Source organism: Musa acuminata, chromosome BXJ3-10 (genome assembly GCF_036884655.1).
Source record: "Musa acuminata AAA Group cultivar baxijiao chromosome BXJ3-10, Cavendish_Baxijiao_AAA, whole genome shotgun sequence".
In the NCBI taxonomy this organism is placed as follows: Eukaryota; Viridiplantae; Streptophyta; class Magnoliopsida; order Zingiberales; family Musaceae; genus Musa; species Musa acuminata.
Window position 1 is genome coordinate 23,805,878 of NC_088358.1, and position 22,080 is coordinate 23,827,957.

Below are 22,080 nucleotides of genomic sequence, written 5' to 3' on the forward strand. Positions count from 1 at the left end.
AAATTATTGGTCTGTGTCTTTTTCTTTTTCTCTATAATTGACACGAGTTTACCTCGAGAATTAGATACACACAATTGTAGGAGACTTCTGGCAACTTTATACACTGCAAAACTCAATTGATGCAACAAATCAACAGTGTAAATTGAGTTTATATAACTTTGATATAGAGCTCGAAATCAATGCAATGATCTCTCTTCGATTTATATATGCGTATAGAAAAAGTTATTTTCTGCACATATATATCTCATTTTCTTAAAATTCGGAATCAATAAGATTATATTAAACCTATTTAAAGTCTAAAAAAGAATTAAAATGCTTGTGACGTGCATGTACTCAGTCTTCATGGGGTCTTTGTGCAGCGACATGACATTAATACCCTTCAAATGTATTTTTTAAGGGAGCCAAGATAACAATAATATTAAGGCTAATTTAGGTATTTTACATATGGATACGATCCCTATTTCCCACCTCTAATCACCACTGATGACTCCCAAGTTGGTACGCGTGCGTAATCATGAGGATCACCAACTATTAAGATTGGTTGCACGAATCTTGGTACTGACCATGGTGGTATATAGTACTTGATTATATCCTCAAGTGTTTTGAAGGTTAATCTTTTTTCCATTTAAAATGGCAAGAAAAATTGTTATTATTTTGCAATCGGTTTAATGATTTGCGTTAAAAAAAGGCTCCTTAGGCTGAAAATTAAAACATAATTAACAAAAAATCGTGGTAATAAATCGCCTGACAACACACAACCTATGCGGATTCTACTTCCCTTTTTCCTCGTCGCCACAGCTGTCTTCAGCTACGGCTTTGACCGAGAAAAGCTGACGACAAGAACTTGGGACGAGAGCAACATCAACGTGGCCTCCTGCAACCACAGTGGTTCCCCGCTTGAGCGTTCATGCTGCCGGCCATGCCTCTCTCTCTCATCAACGTGGCCTCCTCCAACCACAGTGGCTCCCCACTTGAGCTTCCATGCCGCCGGCCATGCCTCTCTCTCTCTCTCTACGTATATCATCAAATGGTGCAAGGCTTCGAGCTTGCGAACTCGAGACGCCAACTCAGATGACCTGGATTTCTCGTGCACTTGAATTTTATATTTGTCTATAATGAGAACCTCCCCAAAATATTTTCTGTTTTGTTGTCAACTCACATCCCATCTCTGGTGAAGTAAATGCATTGTTGATGAGCTATCGTTGTTCTTCGTCGACCATAACATCAACGATTAGTTTGATGGTGGTAAAAGATCCAACTTTCCTGTGTCTTAGAGATGCAAATCCTCATAGGCCTCCAGATCAAGGCTTATGAATACATTATGAAATCAAAGAGATTAATGAAACCAATATTTACATAGTATGAACTAGATAATTAAAGTAAAGAGGGACATTAGGAGGAGTTTTAGGTGATCATGAAGTATTAATTAGATTGTATAAAATATTTTATAAGATACTTACTAAATCAATGATCTTTAAACAGGTAGGAGAATCATCGAAGACTGTGGTACAAACACTGCGGATCACCATGCTTACGATCACAGCAACCAGAATAAAGATGGATACATCTGTTCGATTACATCATGTTTGTCATACCTGACTGCATGAAGCATCGCAATCTGGAATCGCAGAGAAGACAAAGCATGGTACAAGCGGTATGTCTCATTCCTTCCTGCCTTCTCCTGTGGTGGCAACTGGGAGAGCACAGAAAAGAACAAACATGATAGGAAACGAACAACTTGAGTTGTCTGCATATACTCTCACAAAGACAAATGGATACACGTCGAACGTGAAGAACAAAATAACTCAGTAACGACAGCTTAGCTACCCATCAAATCAACAATGTTGCTGACAAAAACAACTCAATACCATATCTGTGAGCGCATTTTTGTCTCATCAACTGGAAAAGAAACAAGTCTAGTCATGACGAACGGCGCAGAAGAAGCCTTACACCCCACCAAAATACCAGCAGATTGAATTTTCAGGGCGCGGACGCTTTATTACGGCCCAAGCAACCTACTTAATTACTTGAAGTTTATCAAACAGCAACCTCAAATTACTATTAGTTATGTGCCAATGATTGTTGTGTCCAGTGAGCTCTCGTTAGATGTTCAACATCTAACGAGAGCTCACTGGTGCAGTGAAAAAGGTGGGAGAAAAAAGCCTATATATACACATGCGAAGTGGCCAAGAGGGTAGGGTGTCTTCCAAGGTTAAGTTTCCAGTCACTTGTGTTCCAACGAAAAGGGTTGCTAACAGCACCTTCGTCGAAGCAAAGTGGTGGCCATGATGCTTCCTTGCTTTTGGGTTATGACCTTAGACTTCGGCCACTGGCTTGTGTGTGCAATCTGGGCCCTGATCAGTTTGACTCGCTCAGGCTTGCTTGTCCTGCAATGGTTCTCATGTGGTTGCATCTCTGATGCTTTGTGGTTATGGTAATCCTTTTCTCTTAGGCTAATCCTAAGCAGTGAAGACCACCGAACAAGTGGTGGCAAGAATCGGGCTTTTGTCAGTGATTGGTGAGAAAAATTGATGCACTAAATAGAAAGTGTTAGTCACTATTTTCCACATCAGTGTGTAGCACCACATTTATCTTACAGCATGTATATGCCACTGCCTTGTTTAATTAAGTCGCTTTAGTTGGGTGTCCATTGTGTTTTCTTTCTGTTTGTACTTCCCTCCTTATGTTCCCATGCCATTATTCTGTCACATTGGACCTGAATCAGGCCGGAGTGATTTGGATCACCGGCATCCCCACCCCCCCCCCCCCCCACAGATTCTGCTATTCCGTTTCTATGGATAGTCTCAAAGCAAACACCAGAGAACTACTGCACGTACATGATGGCTTTGGTCTCATTCATGCCTGTAGCCCATGTGGACGAGCGAGTACTACTAACACCCGTACATCACCCCTTGCACTCTATCTGCATGTGGGTGGCGTTCAAACCCTTGAAGAGGTCTGCAACGTAGATTCTCCTTCCCACCTCCTCTCGTACATGGTCGGGGGTATGAGTTGTATTGTTCGGCTAGCAGCAGCAAAGCCCTGCGCGTCAATAGGAGAGCCGCCTCCTTAATTGTCCTTCCCCTGTCAGGCGTCAGCAGACAACATGCCATCAGAAGAGCTGGGAAGGTGGTAGTAAGTCTTCCAGTTTGAGGAGATTAAAAGCTGCATTTGGTTAAGAGTCTAATCCTTTATTTCCTATTGATCACCTACCCGGCTTACGAATTGAATTGGACAGGCTTCTGTAACCTGGGTTGTTCATCAGGGACATTTTGTGGTGCAGATTTCTTCCAAGTTCAGGAAAGACTCTGCTGTGACCTCATGAATAGGTTCAAACAAGACCCTGTGTTCACCATTATACTTGCGTAGCAGCTGGAGCTCATGGCCTCTGTTTAGAGATGTCTTCCCACCATTCAGCATCATGCCAACACCATGAATTCCCATATGGAAGGCAACAGACAGAGGCCTAATGGTTAATTGCACGCAACGTGGAATAATTCTCCCCATTGCTCTCTGTCGGAAGGTCACTCCTCTGCTCTCCAATCCCAAGGCAAACCCATAATAGAATAAGATCATCGAGCAACGAGCAGAGTCTACGGGTGAGTCCTGTTTATGTTGAATGTCTTTAGAGTATCTTGAGGTTGGATGATTATTTCTCAGGTTGATGGGAAAATTAGAACTATCCACCAGTGTATCGTTCTTGATTACTTGTTCATGAATAGAGTATTTTGATCCAAACAAGCCTTGATGATATCTTAAATCATTTGAGCAAAAAGAGTAGATTGCAGATGGATTTTACTCACATTGATCTGCATGTGCTGCGTGAGACGTGGCCGCACTGCCTTTTGCTCCACCAATAAACAAGTCGCAAGATCGAACCTTTCATGGAGCCCTGCCGCCGAAACGTATTGCTTCCGATCTCTCCCGCATCCCTTCAGTTTGTGGCTTCCCTCCATTGGAACAGCAACGCAGGACAGCCTTGCTTCTCAGCTTACGTGGTCTTTAATCTATTGCAGACAGCATCCGACCCAATTATTGAGTCGACAACACCCTAACTCATCTCTTTGGCTGGTCTTTCCCTGTCCCAACATATATACCGCCGCTCCTGAGTCCTCCACTCTTCCGTAGAGTACATCAGCCATGAGGCCTTCTTCCCTTCTGCGCACCTTGTCACTTAAGCTGATCTCCTCCAAGCTCTCGCCCTCCCCTGTCGCTCCGTGGCCTCCCGTTCGCACCCCCTTCGACCGATGGATCGCGGCGGAGCTCGACGAGCTCCGATTCCCCGCCTTCAGCAGGAAGACGAGCGCTCAGTGGCTGTCCAAGGCCTTGGACCTTGCGGTCGCAGCGCTAGAAATGATGGCCAGGTCTGAAGCACTCGCCGGCCCTCGTCTGAGTGCGGCCAACCGGAAGCTGGTCGAGGACTATCTCGAAGACGTGATGGATTTGCTCGACGCGTGCAGCGGCCTACGAGACAGGATGGAGGACATCAAGGAGTACACCAATTTGATCTCCACAGCCACGCATTACCTAGAAGGAGAGCACGAGCGAGGCGAGGGCGTCATCCGGCGAGCGACGGCGGCGCTAGCTGCATGCGAGGCGATGGAGAAGCGGTGCGCGGAGCTAAAGAAATGCGGCTCCAGCTTGCGCAAGCTGGGCGAGAGGATCGCTGCGCACGGTGCGCCGTCATGTGACGAAACGAGCACAAGTGCCGCCGCCGACGAGCTCCACGAGGCACTCAGCGGTTCTCGGGCTGTGACGCTGCTGGTCGTCGCCGCCACCGGCATCGCCCTTTCCTTCAGGACCCGAAGAGGGCTGCCCGTGGTTCACTCGAGCAAGACCACGCCATGGGGAGCCAAGCTGCATGAGCTGCAGAAGGAAGTGAAGGAAGTGTTCGACGCGAGGAGAAGAGGTGGGCTTGTGGTGTTGGATGAGTTAGATGCTGCGGCTTCTTCTGCTCGGAGTTTGCGGGATGCCATCTCGCGACGAGATCGGAAGGAGCTAAGAGTCATTGTGGATTTGGCCAGGAGGAAATGTAGGGAGTCGGAAGAGAGGACGAGGCCCCTCGGAGAGAAGGTTGATGAGCTCTACAGGCAATTAATCAGCATCAGAGTGTCATTACTGGGGAAGCTCACAGAAACCTAATGAAAAGGAGGCTTTGAGATTCCAAGAACAGATGTAAATAATCACTGCGCAATTTTCACGTTCAATTTTGATACGAAGGATATTTTCTTGTTCGATTAAAAAAAGAAAAGAAAAAATAGTGCTATATATATCTATATATATCATAAGCGATTGTTACTCTGATATCTTATTTATCACGATCAAACTCCTGTTCTACGAAAAGAATTCTCAGAAATAATTCGTTGACAATAAGTAATAGTAACTCAAGAAGTAGTCAAAGTTGACTCAGGATAACTTTGGACGAGTCTAACGATGTCGACTTTGTTCTTCCATTAGCTTCGCCCGGCCTGGAACAGCCCCATATTACATTGCTCGCGGTAAGATTTATAGAATAAGAGATGAGTTATAATTCTTGGTTGTTCTTGAGGCAAATCCTACATAGCGCTTCATCGATCTGTTTGCTAGAGGAAGGACTTCACGGTCTAGAAAATATATGTAGACAAAATCTGAAGAACAACCCCTTAGAAGATGTATATCCACACAAGCACTGGCTTTCTCCATATCTTCTGCGTGTGTCTCCTAATTCTGCTCCTCAATATATGATCTTTTTTGCGTCTCAAGTCTGATCTTTCTTGATATCTCCGGTGAGCATAGCATCTGCAATGCGTTCCTTGGAGTGTCTCCAGATCATCTTCTCCATGTCATCTGTCGCCTTCAAGTTTAATCCATGAAAGAGTGATCCTCCACGTACAAAAGGTTTTACTAGCCACGTGAGTGCATAAATTTCTGGAGGTCGATCACCATGACTGTAATGTCATCCCTGTTGCCCTTATTGCTGGAGATTTCTATGAGCTCTTTGCAGGATTTCATGGAGGAACTGTGCTTAGAGACAACATCGACCGCCTCCTGGTTTGTAACCTAAGAAAATGAAAATGAGTTAGAGATGAACTGTTGAAGATTTGACTGCTAAGTACGAGACGCATTTGCAGCAAAGCAGTACTAAAGTATACTTTGTCCCACAACCCATCAGAGGCCAGTATTAGGGATTCACAATCCGTAGTGAGGTGGATTTTCCTGATCTCTGGCTCGGAAATTATCCATTCCTTCATGTTCATGTCGCCAATTGCTCTTGACACGGCTAGCGAGTCCTGCACTCTCCACATACCATTTCGGCATGTCACATAGCCCCCCTGTTAAGTGTAGAGTACTTACTGTAAGCTTCTAAGCTACAAGATCATGAGAGAGAGAGAGAGAGAGAGAGGAGGGAGGAAGAAGAAGAGCTTACAGAGTTTTCGATACGATTGCGCTCATCTTCTCTCCCGGCACGGTGGTCATCGGTGAGAGCATCTGCTACTCCCTTCCTGCTAATGACCACCCTGCAGTCGCCCACATTGGCCGCATGCAGCTCCCCATCTTTTAGCAACACAGTGACTGCACATGCTCCACTGCTCACACCCTACAAATGGAGGAAAACATACCGATCGTCAACACCATCAGCTAATTCGTCTGTGGATGTCATCTGAATAATGACACAAATCTCATAAGCAATTAGATCGAAGAGTTTGATATGATCTCTGGGTGTGCACGAAAGAATCGATGTCAAACAGATGGTCAAATACTTTCAAATCAAAAAGAGTTTGTCTGGTTAAGGGAGGGTTGAATGTCTCAAAGTGCTCTGCGCTTGCCAGTTGGGAGCCACACCTGACTTAGGAATTCTCTGTCCGTGGTCAAAAAGCCTTCTTTGATGGCCAGCTCCATTTGGTTCTCTTCCTTCTGTAGCTCTTCTAGAGCTGTTAAAATGTTCTTCCCGAGCTTCTCAGAGACGAAGTCCACAGCTGCACGTCCACCGTGTCCATCAAACACTCCGAAAAAGGCCTGGAGAAGAGTAAGACCAGCAGATTAATGCAAACATTATGGAAGGGAAGTCAATGAACAAATGATCAACACAGCATAAAGGAGCTTCATGAACGGAACATGATATGTTTTGTATCAACATAATGACAGAATTCATACTAATGAGATTCATGCCACTGCATTAAAATGCTCTTAAATGAACCAAGAAATGAGAAGCAACAAAATATGTAATACCTGCTTGTCGTCTCCATGGATGTTGGGTATGACCCCATACCCATCTTCCATCCTATGCCTCTGTCCTCTCCGACTGACCACGCAGTAAGCACTACCCTCGGCTTCCGATTCCGTTCGAACCCCATCCTGCTCCCCACCCACAACACTAAAAGCTGCATCAGCCGAAGGCTTCGGTATCACAATCCTCGCCGGTCTTCTTCTCGTCTTCGGTAGCGTACTCTCCACAACTCTCATCACCGGGGGATCGGACTTCTCCTCACGCTCTTTGTTCTCCTGCACCTTCTCTTCTTTCACGCCCACCTTGGAAAGAGACGAGGCGTGTTCGACTACGGAATCTGGTTGTTTGCATTCGCTCGAGATCAAAACGACACCACCGTCGGTGCCGGAAACCAACAGCCCGGTAATCTCATCCTCAACGGGGTGGACCTTACGGTCGGAGGACACGTTGGGCCTCTTGTTGGCCGCAACGGGCAGCTCGGCCACCCTTTTCCACGAGAAAGCTGGAGCCGGGAAGGTGCGGCGAGGAGAACTGGAGCACGGAACGATGGAGAAGTACTTCCTGAGCACCTGGAGCAGGCGCCCACGAGAACACAAGGAGTACCGGAACTTATCTGGATCAACCATTGCTTTGGGCCTCTCCTCCACCCTCTGCTCTCCCTCTCCCTCTCCCTCTCCCTCTCTCTATCTCTAGCTCGCGCTTCTCGTTATGGGATTTGATTGTGAAACGGGTTATAGTATCTATTCCATCCTGAGGTTCGAGGTCAAAGGTCTCCTATTCTTAAGGCTAATCGCCAGGTTTAGATGGACAAGGAGGTTGGGGAAACGAAGAGTCTTGTTGTTGTTGCTATGATTGGGTGGTGATGGTTGGAGAGGGGTGGAAAGCTTTATATGCAAAGGAATCGGTCGTACGCCGAAATTGACAGGATCAGCGATTCTTTAGGTATCCCGTTCAAACTAGTTCTAACCTAAACGAGTCAAATCAATCTGAATCATAGATCTATTTGATTAGGTTAATTAGTTTATAATTTTAAATAATATATATATATAATAAATTTTATTAATTTGGGTGATATAATAGTATTTATAAAATTAAACTCATATTATTTGTAAAATTAAATATTTGAACAAGCTTAATTAATCGGTAAGAACCAGTTTAGAGCTTAGGATAGTGAATTCAAATCAGTTCAGTTTGATTTGAAGACTCCAATTGGATTTGCTATTTTATACTAATAATAATAATAATAATAATAATAATTATTATTATTATTATTATTATTATTGTTGTTGTTGTTATTATTGATGCTGAAAAATTAGACCACTTTCATTTCCCACTGCTAACATGATCTACACGTAGAACAGCACAACGCCTCCACCGGCGTCGGCCACCGACTAACGTGGAAGCAGGTGCTACTGCGGAGGAGCGTTTCTACGGCTCGGCACGAAGAATCTGCTTCGGATCGGCGAGGACTTGGGTTTCCAGAAGACGAAATGTGCGGAGGAGAGTATGGCATGGCCATCGGAAGCTGCCTCATCGAGGCATGACGACATGGGAGGACCGTTGACCCCGGCCTCCCGCAGAGCCCATGTCGGAGACTCGGTCAACCCGTATGACGCGTTCTCTGCTGTTCTTGGCGGGAAGTCGTTTGAGAACGGTAGTAATCGAGCAGTCTAATTTTGCCTCACGGAATAAATCATGCGGGTTGGGCCACACGAACCGGTTGTGACGGACCGAGCCACACGGACTGAACCGGACGGAATCTTGAGGAAAAATCTATAAAAAAAAAAAGATTTCTTTTTTCGAAAAATCGTTCTTAATTTTATATATTATAATTTTAAATAATTAAAATAATTTAGGTGTGTAAGGCATCGCCGAGAAGAGGGCATGTGTTGTTCATCGGTGCATACCGGTGGGAAGTTTGTCGCTCGAAGATGGTCGCCACCGCGCTCCATTTCGGAGCCATTCCGACACTAATTCCCGTAAATAACCTAGCTAGGGTTTCCAAAGTGGGGCGAAGAGGACCCTCCACCACTCCTCCGTCTTCGGCCGGTCCCCTATTTCGATCGGGTTGGAGGATTTCGCGAGCCCCGGCGACGGCCCCAATCATACGGGCTGCTGCCGAGGTGCAGACCACCGAGGATGCTCTTGTGAAAGTCTCGACGGCGGCCGATGTGGTGAGGGAGTTCTACGACGGGATTAATCGCCGGGATCTTTCAGCCGTGGAGCCGCTGATCTCAGAGGATTGTGTCTACGAGGATCTGGTCTTTCCCCGACCTTTTGTTGGACGCAAGGTAAGGCGAGAATTGTTAGACATGGTGAAATTAACCTTCAATCTGTAGGCTTTTGCATGACATGGTGAAACACATCTTTAATTTACATGAGGGCATCTTTATTCCATGAGATATCATATGAAGGAATCTGATTCCTGTTTTTATCTAGCAACACTCTACATTTTCTTCTTTAGTTTTTTCCCCCTAGAAATATTTTATCTAATCCATCTCTTCTATTTTTCCTCTGTTTCATTCTTTGTTTTCTATTAGATGGCTAAGATGCCCTTTTTCATATTCTTGCAAAATCAAAAGGGCCGTGCTTTCTATTAGCCTCTCGGTACTCGTTTGTTTTAATTGACCACTTTATTGTAATGGGCCAAAGTTTTGTACTTATTAATGCCTTGATTTCCTGAGGAAGTTAACAAAAACCCTAGATAGTTAGGGGTGGAAGCTAATTTTTCTTTTGAGGTTGACTTTTGTTGTGATTGCATTCCTTGTGATATCTAATGCATTCTCTATGTTGTGGTAGCTGTTTCTCAACATTTTATGGACTATCTTACACAAGTTCCTCTTGCCTGCAGGGCTTCCTTAATTCTTTTTGAGCATGCTTACAACTCCTTGCTACTTTCTTCCCCACCTTTCTACAGTTTATTCAATTGTGGTGCAATGTCATATTAAAGCATGTTGCTTCGATGTTTGTACTTAATTTTTCATGTCTTTTAGAGTTTTGGTTAAATATTAAGCAATTAATTTAAAATTTTTAATGTCTGTTAGAAATATTGTGCTCATGTTGTGTTAAAAGGTTTACATTGCATATGCAGATTTAGATATGTGAACTCTAATTAGGTTGGATTATCGATACTTATTTATTGTAAATTTCTGATATATATCAGTATAATGATACAGGCTATTCTCGACTTCTTCAAAAAGTTCACAGAATCGGTCAGTGCTGACCTTCAGTTTGTTATCGATGACATATCTAACGAAGATTCATCGGCTGTTGGAGTTACATGGCACTTGGGTACGTCATAGTTAGCGTTTGTAACTGAAGAAGTTTGGGAAGCATCATATACTATGTTAAGTGAATTTGTCACACGTGCAGAATGGCGGGGCAGGCCTTTCCCATTTAGCAAAGGGTGCAGCTTCTACAGTTTGCAGTTTCGGGAGGGCAAGAGACAGATAGTGTACGTCCCTTTCTGTAAGAATCAGTTATGCTTGAAAGTAGGATATGAGAAGCTAGAAGTAAGCTTCAACAGGAAGGTGCACTCAAATTAGGTATCTTCATGGTTCATAACATCAATGTATGAGAAGCTAGAAGTAAGATATGATGCAAATTGAATATAACATACATATCCAAGGCAACAGCTATTGCTTAACAAATTGCCTTATGCATTCTTTTATAATGCTTCAGTCTCCTTTTTGAGATACACTATTACAAGTATTTTCTGTTTTTCCCCTTTGCTATCTGTCAGACTAATGCAGAGACAGATAGTGTACGTCCTTTTCAGTAAGACTGCATGGTCATAACTAAGAATTATGGACCGACTATTTTGTCCTTAATGGCTTGATCATAGTTTCTGACTACCTAATATTTGTAACATACACACTGTGGCAACTAATAAAAGTTGGATGATATGATATTTTCATGATATTGAATCATCACTCATGGATGTCTGCTTATAATTTGTCATGTTCTCTGACCAATTGCTTCTTTTTTATTCTAAATACAGCTATGGGAGAGATTGTGTGGAGCCTGCTGTCAAGCCTGGGGATTCAGCATTGGTATGGGCATATGCATCATACATTATGAATTTTTGCTTGAACTCTCTCAGTATTGCAGAGTATTAATTTATTTCATGCATTAGTTGAATTGCGCCAGAATGAACTGTTAGCTTTTATAACTAGAATATGATAGTTGCATCGTGTTAATCTGTCATCAGCCTCTCCCTTTTTTATAGGTTTTCATGGTCCAGATGAAACAAAAGAAAAGAGGTCTGTTGCCAGTTGTGCTGGCCAGCCACCAAAATATGTTCTAACACTTTACTCCATAGTAACACTACTATGGTGGAGCATGAGGCAGGGATAAAGGTGGATGGTGAACCTTTAGATTCTTGCCAGTGCTCCATTTTGCATATTGCCTGAAATTTAAGCTGTGGACTGAACCAGTTAATCCATGAATAAGTCAAGTGAAATCCTTGGATTTTCTATGACATGGTTCTTTTTTCATCATACCTTTAACAAATTCTCATTGTCTATATCATCATGCAGGTAATTATCCAGGGAGTATCATGGATACTTCAGCAATTTCCACAACTTGCTGATTGGCTCTGATAGAAGTCTCCTCTTTCACCCTGGATATGTAAAATACAAATGTATGTAGAATGTGTATCTGAATATAGTCCCTTGTGCTCCATGTATTTAAAACTCTTAGCATATGTTATGCACAGGCATGTTTCTTAGATTCACTTGATTATAACAAGGAAGTTTAATTGACTTTTTATCCGAGGAATCAATCACTACCTTTCAATGTTATGGACATCTGTTCAGCAATTGCATTCTCGTAATCTACCACAATATTGTTTTAGCAACACCGTCTCCAAAAAAATTGAAAGGCGTCAAATGATTTATACTGTATCAGCTGATCACCATAGTATGTGACACGGTCATCGTATAAATGAATGACTGAGCATCTCCACTACGCCGAGGCTCCGGCCGAAGCACCAACGGATGACGGTGTTTTACGGTGGTTCGGTGGGTACGGGCAACGAAACGGCGGCAGAGGTGGGAGGTGGGAGTGGCGGCATAGTCACACAGGCCGTACCGGCAACGGTGGCCAGGCTGGCACCGGTTGCCGCAGTGGGTTTGCCATGACGTCGATGCACAAGCCATTGCAGCACCATCGTCGGAACGGGCAGCGGATGCCGCAGAGACCGCAGTTGTTGACGTCGGCGCCGGTGTCGACGCACTAGTTCCTGCAGCAGATTCTTCAAATATTGAATGAATGGTTTTATTGAATAGTTGAAGACGCTTTGATACATTAACATGTTTCCTCACTTATTTAATCTTATCTTCTATCATGCTCCCGCAAGATGATGTTCCTAACAAGGATACCAATCGATGCAATTGCTGTTGCTGTGATGACACAGGTGTTTCGTTCATTCTCTTGGTAGAGGCAGGAAACTACCGCGGTGAGGAAGATGAGAATTGACCACGGAGCCTCTTAGGAATGCAACGACGTTGGTCGCTGGCCGAAGGGTGAAGCTTCACTTTTTTCAGCGACGGTCGTTGGTCGAAGGTAAGAGCAAAGCTTCGTTTTTCTCAACAACATTGGTCGTGGTTGTGATTACGATGGCTGCGACGGTAGAGAAGAAATCTACAGCAATGTTACAGTGATGCTACTACAGCAAAGGAGGAAACTACAACAGAGGAGGAAGCTGTAGCAGAAGAGGAAGGAAAATAACTACAACGAGGAAGAAATGTGGGGCAGTGCTGATGAGCGTAGCACTAGAGATGCCGTAGCGGAAGGGAACGGATGTTGGCGCAGAGTGGCAATGGAGAAGACAGTTACCGTTCGCCTAGGGGGAAAGATTTGTCACTCCAATGATAAATTGACAGCGAGAAGAGAACTTGCCTAGCTTCATTCAATATTTGTTCTTATCTTCTATTATTTCTATCAGCTCGAAAGGCCGCGGGCGCTCCAACATATCCATGGCTGGTACCAGCAGCCACGGAGAGCCGGTGGAGTTGGTTGCCTCCTCCACCTGAGCTGCCACTCCTTTGCCAAAGGCCATGAACAGTAGCAGCAGCAGCTTAAACCCCACAATAAGGTAGAGTTTGAAGCGCATTGCTTCAAGTTGATCCCTCGGTCTTTGACACGCACACTGTTCGCTGGGAAACCGAGGAGAGGCTGTGTGTGGGAGCGGGAAGTGCTTAAAGATGTGAACGGGACGTTCTCTTACCGTTCCATCGACAATATTGAAGGAGGGATCATGCATTCCTTGAATCTCCTGTTAGGCTACTCCAACAACCTAATTGCCCTTTTGACTCGGTGTCACAAAGATCAAGAGAACGCTAGAGCTGCTGCATGCATGAGTTCTTTTAATCCAAAAGCTATATATCCGGTGGAATAGTTTAACATGGTTCGATTTATTGGTAGCATAAAAATGACAAGGAGGTTAAGGTTTTTAGTTTCTATGATTTTGATTATAAACCTCTTAAATCTCTATGATTTATTGATATCTAAAATAACTTATATATTTAAAAAAAATATAATATATAAGTCTAAGTTAATATACGTTAGAGTTTGTTTACACAGTGTGTTAACTCATAATAAATCATTAATATAATGATACGTATAATTTAAGTTTAAAAAAAATTGATACCTCTATCAATAACGAAAAAAGATGTCATCATGGATGCGATCATCAGCAATAGCACCAAAACGCTATTGCCTAACCAAGCATCGGAAGCTCCTAAACTCGTCGTCAATGTGAGAAATGTTATATACGTATGATGCGCTACTAGATAGCAACAGCTCGGTGCTACTACTATTAGTTGCTTCTACAATGACATTTTCTCGATAGAAGTCTTTATTTTTTTTAACTTAAATTACGAATCAACATATCATAAAAACAGACTTTAATGTTTATTAACTCGAAAAATTTATATAATATATTTTAAAAATATAAAAATATTTTAGATATAAGTAAATCAAAAAAATTAAAAAAAATTATGTTCAAAATTATAAGAATTAAAATGGACTTACCCAACGATTACGAGAACCCGAAGAACACAATGTCAACTAGAACTTTTGACTTTAGTCAACCGTTGACAAACTTTCGTCAGTAAATTCTGGCACGTCAGTGTCGATTTGCATTCTTTTTTTGCCTTCTCTCCGTAAAAGCTCGGTGTTACACCCAGCAAGAGGAAGCTGGTCAACGTGGGACGCAACCAAAAGAGCAGATGTACGATTCCGGTGGGCCAAAAGCAAGTAGGAAGACGCGTTCGAAGGATAAAGTCAAGACCCTTTTGATCGGCTTCTCTGCTACCGGTTCCTTTCCCCCCTCCTTCCTACTCCATCGCTTCGGAACTCTACTCATCCGTCGATCGCGGGAGAAGAAGTGCTGGTTCCTATCTGGAATCCGGCGGTATGAGTAATGAATAGTAAGATCTCCATCCATCTATCTCTTGGTCGTCCATTGTTCTCCTCCGTCGATTCTATTGTTTTTTGTTTTTCTTGGATTTCCTGATGGATCGTTGCCATCTGCTTCGCCGTAGTGATTACCTCTTCAAGCTTCTCTTGATCGGAGACTCCTCCGTCGGGAAGTCCTGCCTCCTCCTCAGATTCGCGGTGAGTTTAGCCTGGATGTTTCCTTATCATTCTAAATCCAGGGTTTGTTGGTCTCTTTTTATGCTAAAAAAATGTGGCCTTTCGTTTACTAGCTTGCTGTGCGTATATGTTTCTATCGATGCTGATGGTCTTTGGGTTTTTTCTTCTCAGGATGATTCGTACGTTGATAGCTACATCAGCACCATTGGTGTTGATTTCGTAAGTGTCTTGTGTATCTTCCGGGGAACTTGCATCAAAATCTGTATTTTTCCATAATGTAATCGATTCCGTGCTCTTTTGTTCAATCATCTTGTCGCAGAAAATTGTTAGAGCTAGCCCCAGGAAATTTACGAAAGGATAATTTTGACAACACAACAAAGACAATAAAGCGGAAAGAATAAAGCGACAAGAACAAACAAAACACCAGAACACCAGATATACGTGGTTCGATCAAATGACTTTGACCTACATCCACGGAAGAAAGAGGAGCAAATTACTATTATAAAAGAGGGACACTTACAAATGCCTTAGGAAATGTTCCTAGGCCATAAAACACCTTCAGCTTCCTAAACAAGAAGACTTCAAACCATAAGCAGGTTTTCTTATGATACCTGCTGTACTTCTTGTGGTGTCTGTGGTACTTCTCGTGGTGTGTCTAACATCAAAGCTCAGGCCCTTATTTATAGTTCCAAGACGAGACAACAAGTCTGATTTTCCCGATGTGGGACTATGAGACTTGCCAAACTAACAAATCTCCACCTTGGCATGTCCCAACAAAACTTGCTCCACCTTCTTCACAAAAGCCCCAACGGGCAATCACCAACAATGAACACCAACCAAGTCCAAGCACTGCTTGAACTTGTAAACCGGAAGAGGCTTCGTAAACATATCAGCTGGATTGTCCTTCGTATGAATTTTCTGAACAAGGACTTTTCCTTCAGCAATGATATCCCGAATAAAATGAAACTTCACATCGATGTGTTTTGTCCTCTCATGATACATCTGGTCTTTAGTCAAATGAATAGCACTTTGACTATCACAGTAAATTGTAATAACACTTTGATGCAGACATAATTCGCTGAACAATCCTCTTAACCATAAAACTTCTTTGATCGCCTCTGTCACTGCCATATATTCTGCCTCTGTAGTAGATAAAGCTACGACAGATTGTAAGGAAGCTTTCCAATTAACTGCACAACCGCCAACGCAAAATACATAGCCTGTCAAAGATCTTCGTTTATCAAGATCCGCAGCATAATCAGAGTCGACGAAACCAACCAAAGTGTCACGATTTTTTCCAAACTCCAAACAAGCATCTGAAGTCCCTTGCAAGTATCTGAGAATCCACTTCACAGCCTGCCAATGTGTTTTACCCGGGCGAGACATATATCTACTAACCACACTGACTGCTTGTGAAATATCTGGACGAGTACAAACCATTGCATACATAATACTGCCGATGGCACTAGAATATGGAACTTTCACCATATATTCTTCCTCTTCAACTGACTGTGGTGACTGAGCAGCAGATAGCCGAAAATGGCTAGCAAGAGGAGTACTAACTGGCTTAGCATTTTTCATGCCAAACCTCTCCAAGATTTTCTTGAGGTAATTTTTCTGAGTCAGAAATAATTTTCCAACTCCTCGATCTCTTTTGATCTCCATGCCAAGAATTTTTTTAGCTGCTCCCAAATCTTTCATTTCAAATTCACTACTCAGTTGTATTTTCAAAATGTGAATTTCTGACAAATTCTTAGCTGCAATAAGCATGTCATCAACATAAAGCAACAAATACACAAAAGAGCCATCAGTTAACTTCCGGAAGTAAACACAACTATCATACATGCTCCTCGTGTAACCATGACCCAACATAAAAGAATCAAACCTCTTATACCACTGTCTTGGAGACTGCTTCAATCCATACAAAGATTTCTTTAACAAGCAAACATGGTCTTCCTTACCATCAACTTCAAATCCATGAGGTTGCTCCATATAAATTTGTTCTTCAAGTTCACCATGTAAGAAAGCTGTCTTGACATCAAGTTGCTCCAATTCCAAATCATACATGGCAACTAAAGCAAGCAAAACACGAATAGAGCTATGTTTAACAACAGGTGAAAATACGTCATTAAAATCAACACCATGTACCTGACTATAGCCCTTTGCAACCAACCGTGCTTTGTACCTTGCATCTTCAACCCCTAGAATACCTTCCTTCCTTTTGAAGACCCATTTGCATCCAACAATTTTCTTACCAGAAGGCGGCTTCACAAGATCCCAAGTTCTATTCCGATGGAGAGACTCAATTTCTTCATTCATCGCAATCAACCACTTAGCGGAATTATCACAAGAAACTGCATCTGAGTAGGAAGTAGGCTCATCAACTTCACTTGTCTCTTCTGCAACAGACAAAGCATATGCAACCAAATTTGCATATCTTTGTGGTGGTCGAATATCTCTTATATGACGCATATGCCATAATTTGGTGATGTCAGAATCAGACAATGATGATGACGAAACTGCAACTGAACCTGTGACAGTAGTTCCCTGCAGAATATACAAGCTACCAGACCTACAAGCTTTCATAACAATAAGAGCACTTCTAGAAACTTTCATAACTCCACCTTCAGCTGTGTATTTACACCCAAGGGCCTCTAGGGTGCCTAAAGAGATGAGATTCTTTTTCAAATCAGGAACATGTCTAACATTAGTGAGCGTCCTCACAATACCATCATGCATTTTAATTCGGATTGTTCCTCTACCAACAACATCACATGCGGCATTATTGCCCATCAAAACAATTCCACCATTACAAGATTCATATGTGAAAAACAAATCCCTATTGGGACACATGTGATAAGAACAACCTGAATCTAAAATCCATTCATTTTTAGACTTTGTCCTGTCATCAGTAGCAAAGAAAATATTTCCAAAATTCTCATCAGATGCTACACTAGCTTCAGCGGATTCAATAGTTTTCTCAACAAATTTTTCCTTTTGCTTTAATTTATTTTTCAATTTAAAGCAATCAGATTTAATGTGCCCCATTTTATGACAATATCTGCATTCCAAATTTCTATGTCTGGATTTAGATCTAGATTTAGATCTACTACTGTCAAATTCTCTTTTATCCATTTTATCCCTGACAACCAGACCCTCAGCCTGATTTCTTCTACTTTCCCCAGTGATATCTCTGTCTATTTGCTCCTTAGATTTTAGTGCAGATTTAATTTCCTGATACGAAACTGTTTCTTTTCCATAAATCAAAGTATCACGGAAATGCTTAAAAGATTGGGGAAGAGAACACAAGAGCAACAAAGCCTTATCCTCATCATCAATTTTTGCATCTATATTCTCCAAATCCATAACCAAAGAATCAAACTTATCAAGATGCGAGAGTATAGATGTACCTTCAACCATCCGAAGCATATACAGACTCTGCTTCAAGTAGAGACGATTCTCCACTGTCCTCTTCATGTACAAGGCTTTAAGTTTGTCCCACATGCTCTTAGCCATAGTCTCCATAGCTACCTCCCGTAAAACCTCGTCAGAGAGATTTAGAATGATACTGGATCGGGCCTTCTTATCCATACCCGCAAGATCTTCCTTTGACGTACCATCTGGAATGTTCTCAGCACCCTGAAGTGCCAAATCAACTCCGTCTTGAACCAGAATGGCCTCCATCTTGAGTTGCCACATGCCGAAGTTGACATTTCTGTCGAATTTCTCGACAACGATCTTTGATATTGTCATTGTTGCCAAAAGATCCCAGAACCAGGCTCTGATACCAGTTTGTTAGAGCTAGCCCCAGGAAATTTACCAAAGGATAATTTTGACAACACAACAAAGACAATAAAGCGGAAAGAATAAAGCGACAAGAACAAACAAAACACCAGAACACCAGATATACGTGGTTCGATCAAATGACTTTGACCTACATCCACGGAAGAAAGAGGAGCAAATTACTATTATAAAAGAGGGACACTTACAAATGCCTTAGGAAATGTTCCTAGGCCATAAAACACCTTCAGCTTCCTAAACAAGAAGACTTCAAACCATAAGCAGGTTTTCTTATGATGCCTGCTGTACTTCTTGTGGTGTCTGTGGTACTTCTCGTGGTGTGTCTAACATCAAAGCTCAGGCCCTTATTTATAGTTCCAAGACGAGACAACAAGTCTGATTTTCCCGATGTGGGACTATGGGACTTGCCAAACTAACAAAAATTCGTACGGCGGAGCTGGATGGAAAAACAGTCAAGCTGCAAATTGTGAGTCTTATCGAAATCATTTAATAAAATTTCATTTTTTTTCGATCGGAGAAGTTAGATCATTTTTCGCTTGAATTCGCCTGTTTGGTAATGATAGTGTGTGATCTTAAGATGTTGGAGGACTTGGAGACATGGTTTTTTGGATACTTTAATGCATCTTATATTTGGATATAACTGATAGATTAGGTGGGTAATTGCAGTCTGAAAGCCACTGATTTGTCGGGCTGTGATTGTAGTGCAATTGCATTATACTATATATCCATTTCTTGCATTGTTATACTTGGTGGCAGATATAAGCAACCTATGAGCACCGTATGATTTACTTTACCCTGTTATGCACACAGACTCCGTTTGGCGAGTTTTGTCTTCCAATTTAATGAGAGGGCTGATTTAATTTGTGGTTCTTATTACAGAAAATGTATACACTCTAGTGAGACATTGCAGTTGTGTTTATTATTCATCACAACAACTATGAGTTCTAGTAGACATTGGAGAAGCCAAAATCTAATGCAGGTAGCTCAAGTATCATGGATTTTCAACTATAACTTGACCTACCTGCAGTTATTTTCTCTCTCAAATTGGCCTCCGCCGTTATGAATATAAAAAATGTTGATGAATATCGTTACCATTAAAAATACGAATGGGTTAAAGAGGTAACTGAAAATAAAGATTTCTTTATCAGCTTAGAACCTCAGAAGTGAAGTGTAATCTCTGAGCACATGAATTACTAATAATGCTTCTTATGTTTTCACCTAGTGCAGAAATTGCATTTGTTACATGTGATGATTTAATATATATGGTCAAGGTGGGCCTTGAAGCAAAATTTAAAAGGAAGACTTTAAATCATGTATTTTAATGGCTTTGACTTTAGTTTATGCTGAACTGTGATCACTCTCTAATTTTTTTTTGAAAACGAAAATTTTATTAAAAATCACCCAGGATCAGAGATATCTGAAAGTAAAGCTATCTCCTCTGATGGAGGAGGAACAAGAGATCTTGCAGCATTGGCAAGATTATGAGCAGAAGTATTTTGTGAACGGTCGATATGAGCCCATCCTTGATCATTCTCTAATTTAGAATCACTTGAAGCAATAGAAGAAATCATATGCCCACTTGCATCGGAATCTAGAATGCTCAATTAAGGCAATAATCATGTTTGCTTGTAGTGGGACACAGCAGGACAGGAGCGGTTCAGGACCATAACAAGCAGTTACTATCGTGGAGCGCATGGCATCATTGTAAGAGTTTTTTCCCCTAAGTAGTTACTTTTCTGGTTAAGTTGTAGTAGCCATGTCTTTATCCTTGTTTGTGTTTGCTTCAGATACTTAAATGACTACTTATAATCAGATTCTTCTTACTAACTCAATTTCCTTCACATGTTTTTCTTCTTGTCATAGAGAACCTAGCCATGGAATCAAGTATTAAGCCACCGTTAGGCAGTTTTAGTTTAGAATTGCAAAGAACACACACATAACATGTGGAAAGTTCATTGCTTGTTTCCTTTTGCTGCCAATATAGGGCACTATGATACTTGCTTCTGCTAGGGATGGTTTAATAAGATACCTGAATTATCTGTCAGGCTTTGAAATCTCTCAAACTTGAAAACGCATAGGAAGTGGCTATTGGTACTTCGAATTTCTTGGGTTAATCTAAAGAAGATTTTATTTCTTCACTTAATCTTTAAAATGCATTGGGGATAATGGTTTACTTACATCTGATGTCTTAAGGCTTCCTCCAGATTGTTTATGACATTACAGAGATGGAAAGTTTCGACAATATCAGGCAGTGGCTAAGTGAGATTGACAGATATGCTAACGATAGTGTGTGCAAGCTTCTTGTTGGAAACAAATGTGATTTAGTTGAGAACAGAGTTGTGGAAATGGAGAAGGCAAAGGTAATGATATCTACTATTTTTAACAAATAAGTGTTCTACTTCTGAATTTGGTCTATCATACTGTTGCAGTGCCTAAAAGTTAAAAACCAAAACCAGAAAATGACAATCATTTCTAGTATATTTACAGAGGATACAAAGAAAATGCGACTTTATAAGCAAGTATTAATGAAATTGGAATTTTGTATGTGTAGTTCAGCTGAGATCCATTATTCCATATATGTACCGGAGTAGCGGAGTTTCTACTTCGGTTTTATTTCTCTTCTTCAAACATTCTGATGGTGACCTATGGGTTAAAGAACTTTAAATCATTATTGTTAAGACAGCATTGATTTATAAACATAAGGGGCAGCAAAAATTGATCGATGACATGGCCAACAAGTTTGAACCCTGGATGCCTTATTTGAATACATGATGTAATGCAGGCATTTGCAGATTCACTTTGTATTCCTTTTATTGAGACAAGTGCAAAGGATTCAATCAATGTGGAGAAGGCTTTCTTAACCATGTGTGCTGAAATAAAGAAAAGGTTAAAACTACTGACTCATCTTTATTAACTGCTGCAGTCCTTTCCACATCTTCTGGTTGGCTTGTTTGTCTTATCACAATTTTGGAGCTAATAATTCGAGCTTTTCTAATTCTTGTACATATAAATGACACCATGAAGTGTCATGTTCTTGGAGAAATTCATGGAAGTATTTACTCTTATGCCATATAGTATATCAAACATTTACTCTTATACCATGTCATCATCTGTTTCTTAATTCATACAATTCTCAAATAGTAGTCTATTTAGTCCATAGTAGCTAACATTTATATCTGTTACTCCTATAGCAGAATGGGAAACCAACACAGTGCACAGAGAGCACCATCTACCACTGTCCAGATGAAAGGCCAACCTATTCAGCAGAAGAGCAGCTGTTGCAGTTAATCCTGTTATACCTGTGCATCTTGTTTGGAAGAAATGTGACATCAGTTTGGACAATCAAGCAACTAAATAAGCATACATCAATATTAAATGTTGGAAGATCCTAAATGACTTGTGTTCTGTCTACAAAATATATGACCTCACATCTTTCTTAGCCTGTGATCTATTTATTACACAGATTGCCAGAA

The 22,080-nt window shown here is 41.7% G+C and overlaps 4 protein-coding genes across 11 annotated transcripts; 3 read left to right on the top strand and 1 right to left on the bottom strand.

Annotated features, from left to right (window-relative positions):
• The first annotated feature begins 2,089 nt into the window (after positions 1-2,089).
• LOC135650691 (protein BYPASS1-LIKE-like) lies at positions 2,090-5,231 on the top strand. 2 transcript variants are annotated; one of them, XM_065170224.1, is made up of 2 exons: positions 2,090-3,174; positions 3,284-5,231. In XM_065170224.1, exon 2 carries the CDS (start codon positions 4,141-4,143, stop codon positions 5,140-5,142), a length of 1,002 nt encoding a protein of 333 aa, XP_065026296.1. In that variant the 5' UTR covers positions 2,090-3,174; positions 3,284-4,140; the 3' UTR covers positions 5,143-5,231. The 2 variants fall into 2 exon arrangements, with proteins under 2 accessions (XP_065026296.1, XP_065026297.1); XM_065170225.1 differs by having other exon boundaries at positions 2,090-3,135.
• Positions 5,232-5,738: 507 nt separating this feature from the next.
• On the bottom strand, positions 5,739-7,941 carry LOC135650972 (probable protein phosphatase 2C 74). Its single transcript, XM_065170715.1, has 5 exons — positions 7,210-7,941; positions 6,823-6,996; positions 6,407-6,577; positions 6,132-6,311; positions 5,739-6,039 (listed from the first exon to the last, which is right to left on the bottom strand). The coding sequence occupies exons 1-5, from the start codon at positions 7,831-7,833 to the stop codon at positions 5,884-5,886; spliced, it is 1,305 nt and encodes a 434-aa protein (XP_065026787.1). The 5' UTR covers positions 7,834-7,941; the 3' UTR covers positions 5,739-5,883.
• Positions 7,942-9,076: 1,135 nt separating this feature from the next.
• LOC104000754 (uncharacterized) lies at positions 9,077-11,977 on the top strand. 3 transcript variants are annotated; one of them, XR_672871.3, is made up of 6 exons: positions 9,077-9,498; positions 10,384-10,498; positions 10,580-10,661; positions 11,208-11,259; positions 11,436-11,565; positions 11,746-11,977. XR_672871.3 is itself a non-coding variant. In XM_009422878.3 (5 exons), exons 1-5 carry the CDS (start codon positions 9,139-9,141, stop codon positions 11,806-11,808), a joined length of 672 nt encoding a protein of 223 aa, XP_009421153.2. In that variant the 5' UTR covers positions 9,078-9,138; the 3' UTR covers positions 11,809-11,977. The 3 variants fall into 3 exon arrangements, 1 of the variants encoding a protein (XP_009421153.2); XR_010501667.1 differs by lacking the exon at positions 11,436-11,565 and having other exon boundaries at positions 10,580-10,752; XM_009422878.3 differs by lacking the exon at positions 11,436-11,565 and having other exon boundaries at positions 9,078-9,498.
• A 2,446-nt stretch (positions 11,978-14,423) lies between these two features.
• LOC135650719 (GTP-binding protein YPTM1-like) lies at positions 14,424-22,080 on the top strand. 5 transcript variants are annotated; one of them, XM_065170270.1, is made up of 7 exons: positions 14,441-14,640; positions 14,755-14,827; positions 14,978-15,025; positions 20,240-20,311; positions 20,812-20,967; positions 21,390-21,493; positions 21,799-22,080. In XM_065170270.1, the coding sequence occupies exons 1-7, from the start codon at positions 14,627-14,629 to the stop codon at positions 21,893-21,895; spliced, it is 564 nt and encodes a 187-aa protein (XP_065026342.1). In that variant the 5' UTR covers positions 14,441-14,626; the 3' UTR covers positions 21,896-22,080. The 5 variants fall into 5 exon arrangements, with proteins under 5 accessions (XP_065026344.1, XP_065026342.1, XP_065026343.1 ...); XM_065170271.1 differs by having other exon boundaries at positions 14,447-14,640; positions 21,802-22,080; XM_065170272.1 differs by lacking the exon at positions 14,978-15,025 and having other exon boundaries at positions 14,424-14,640.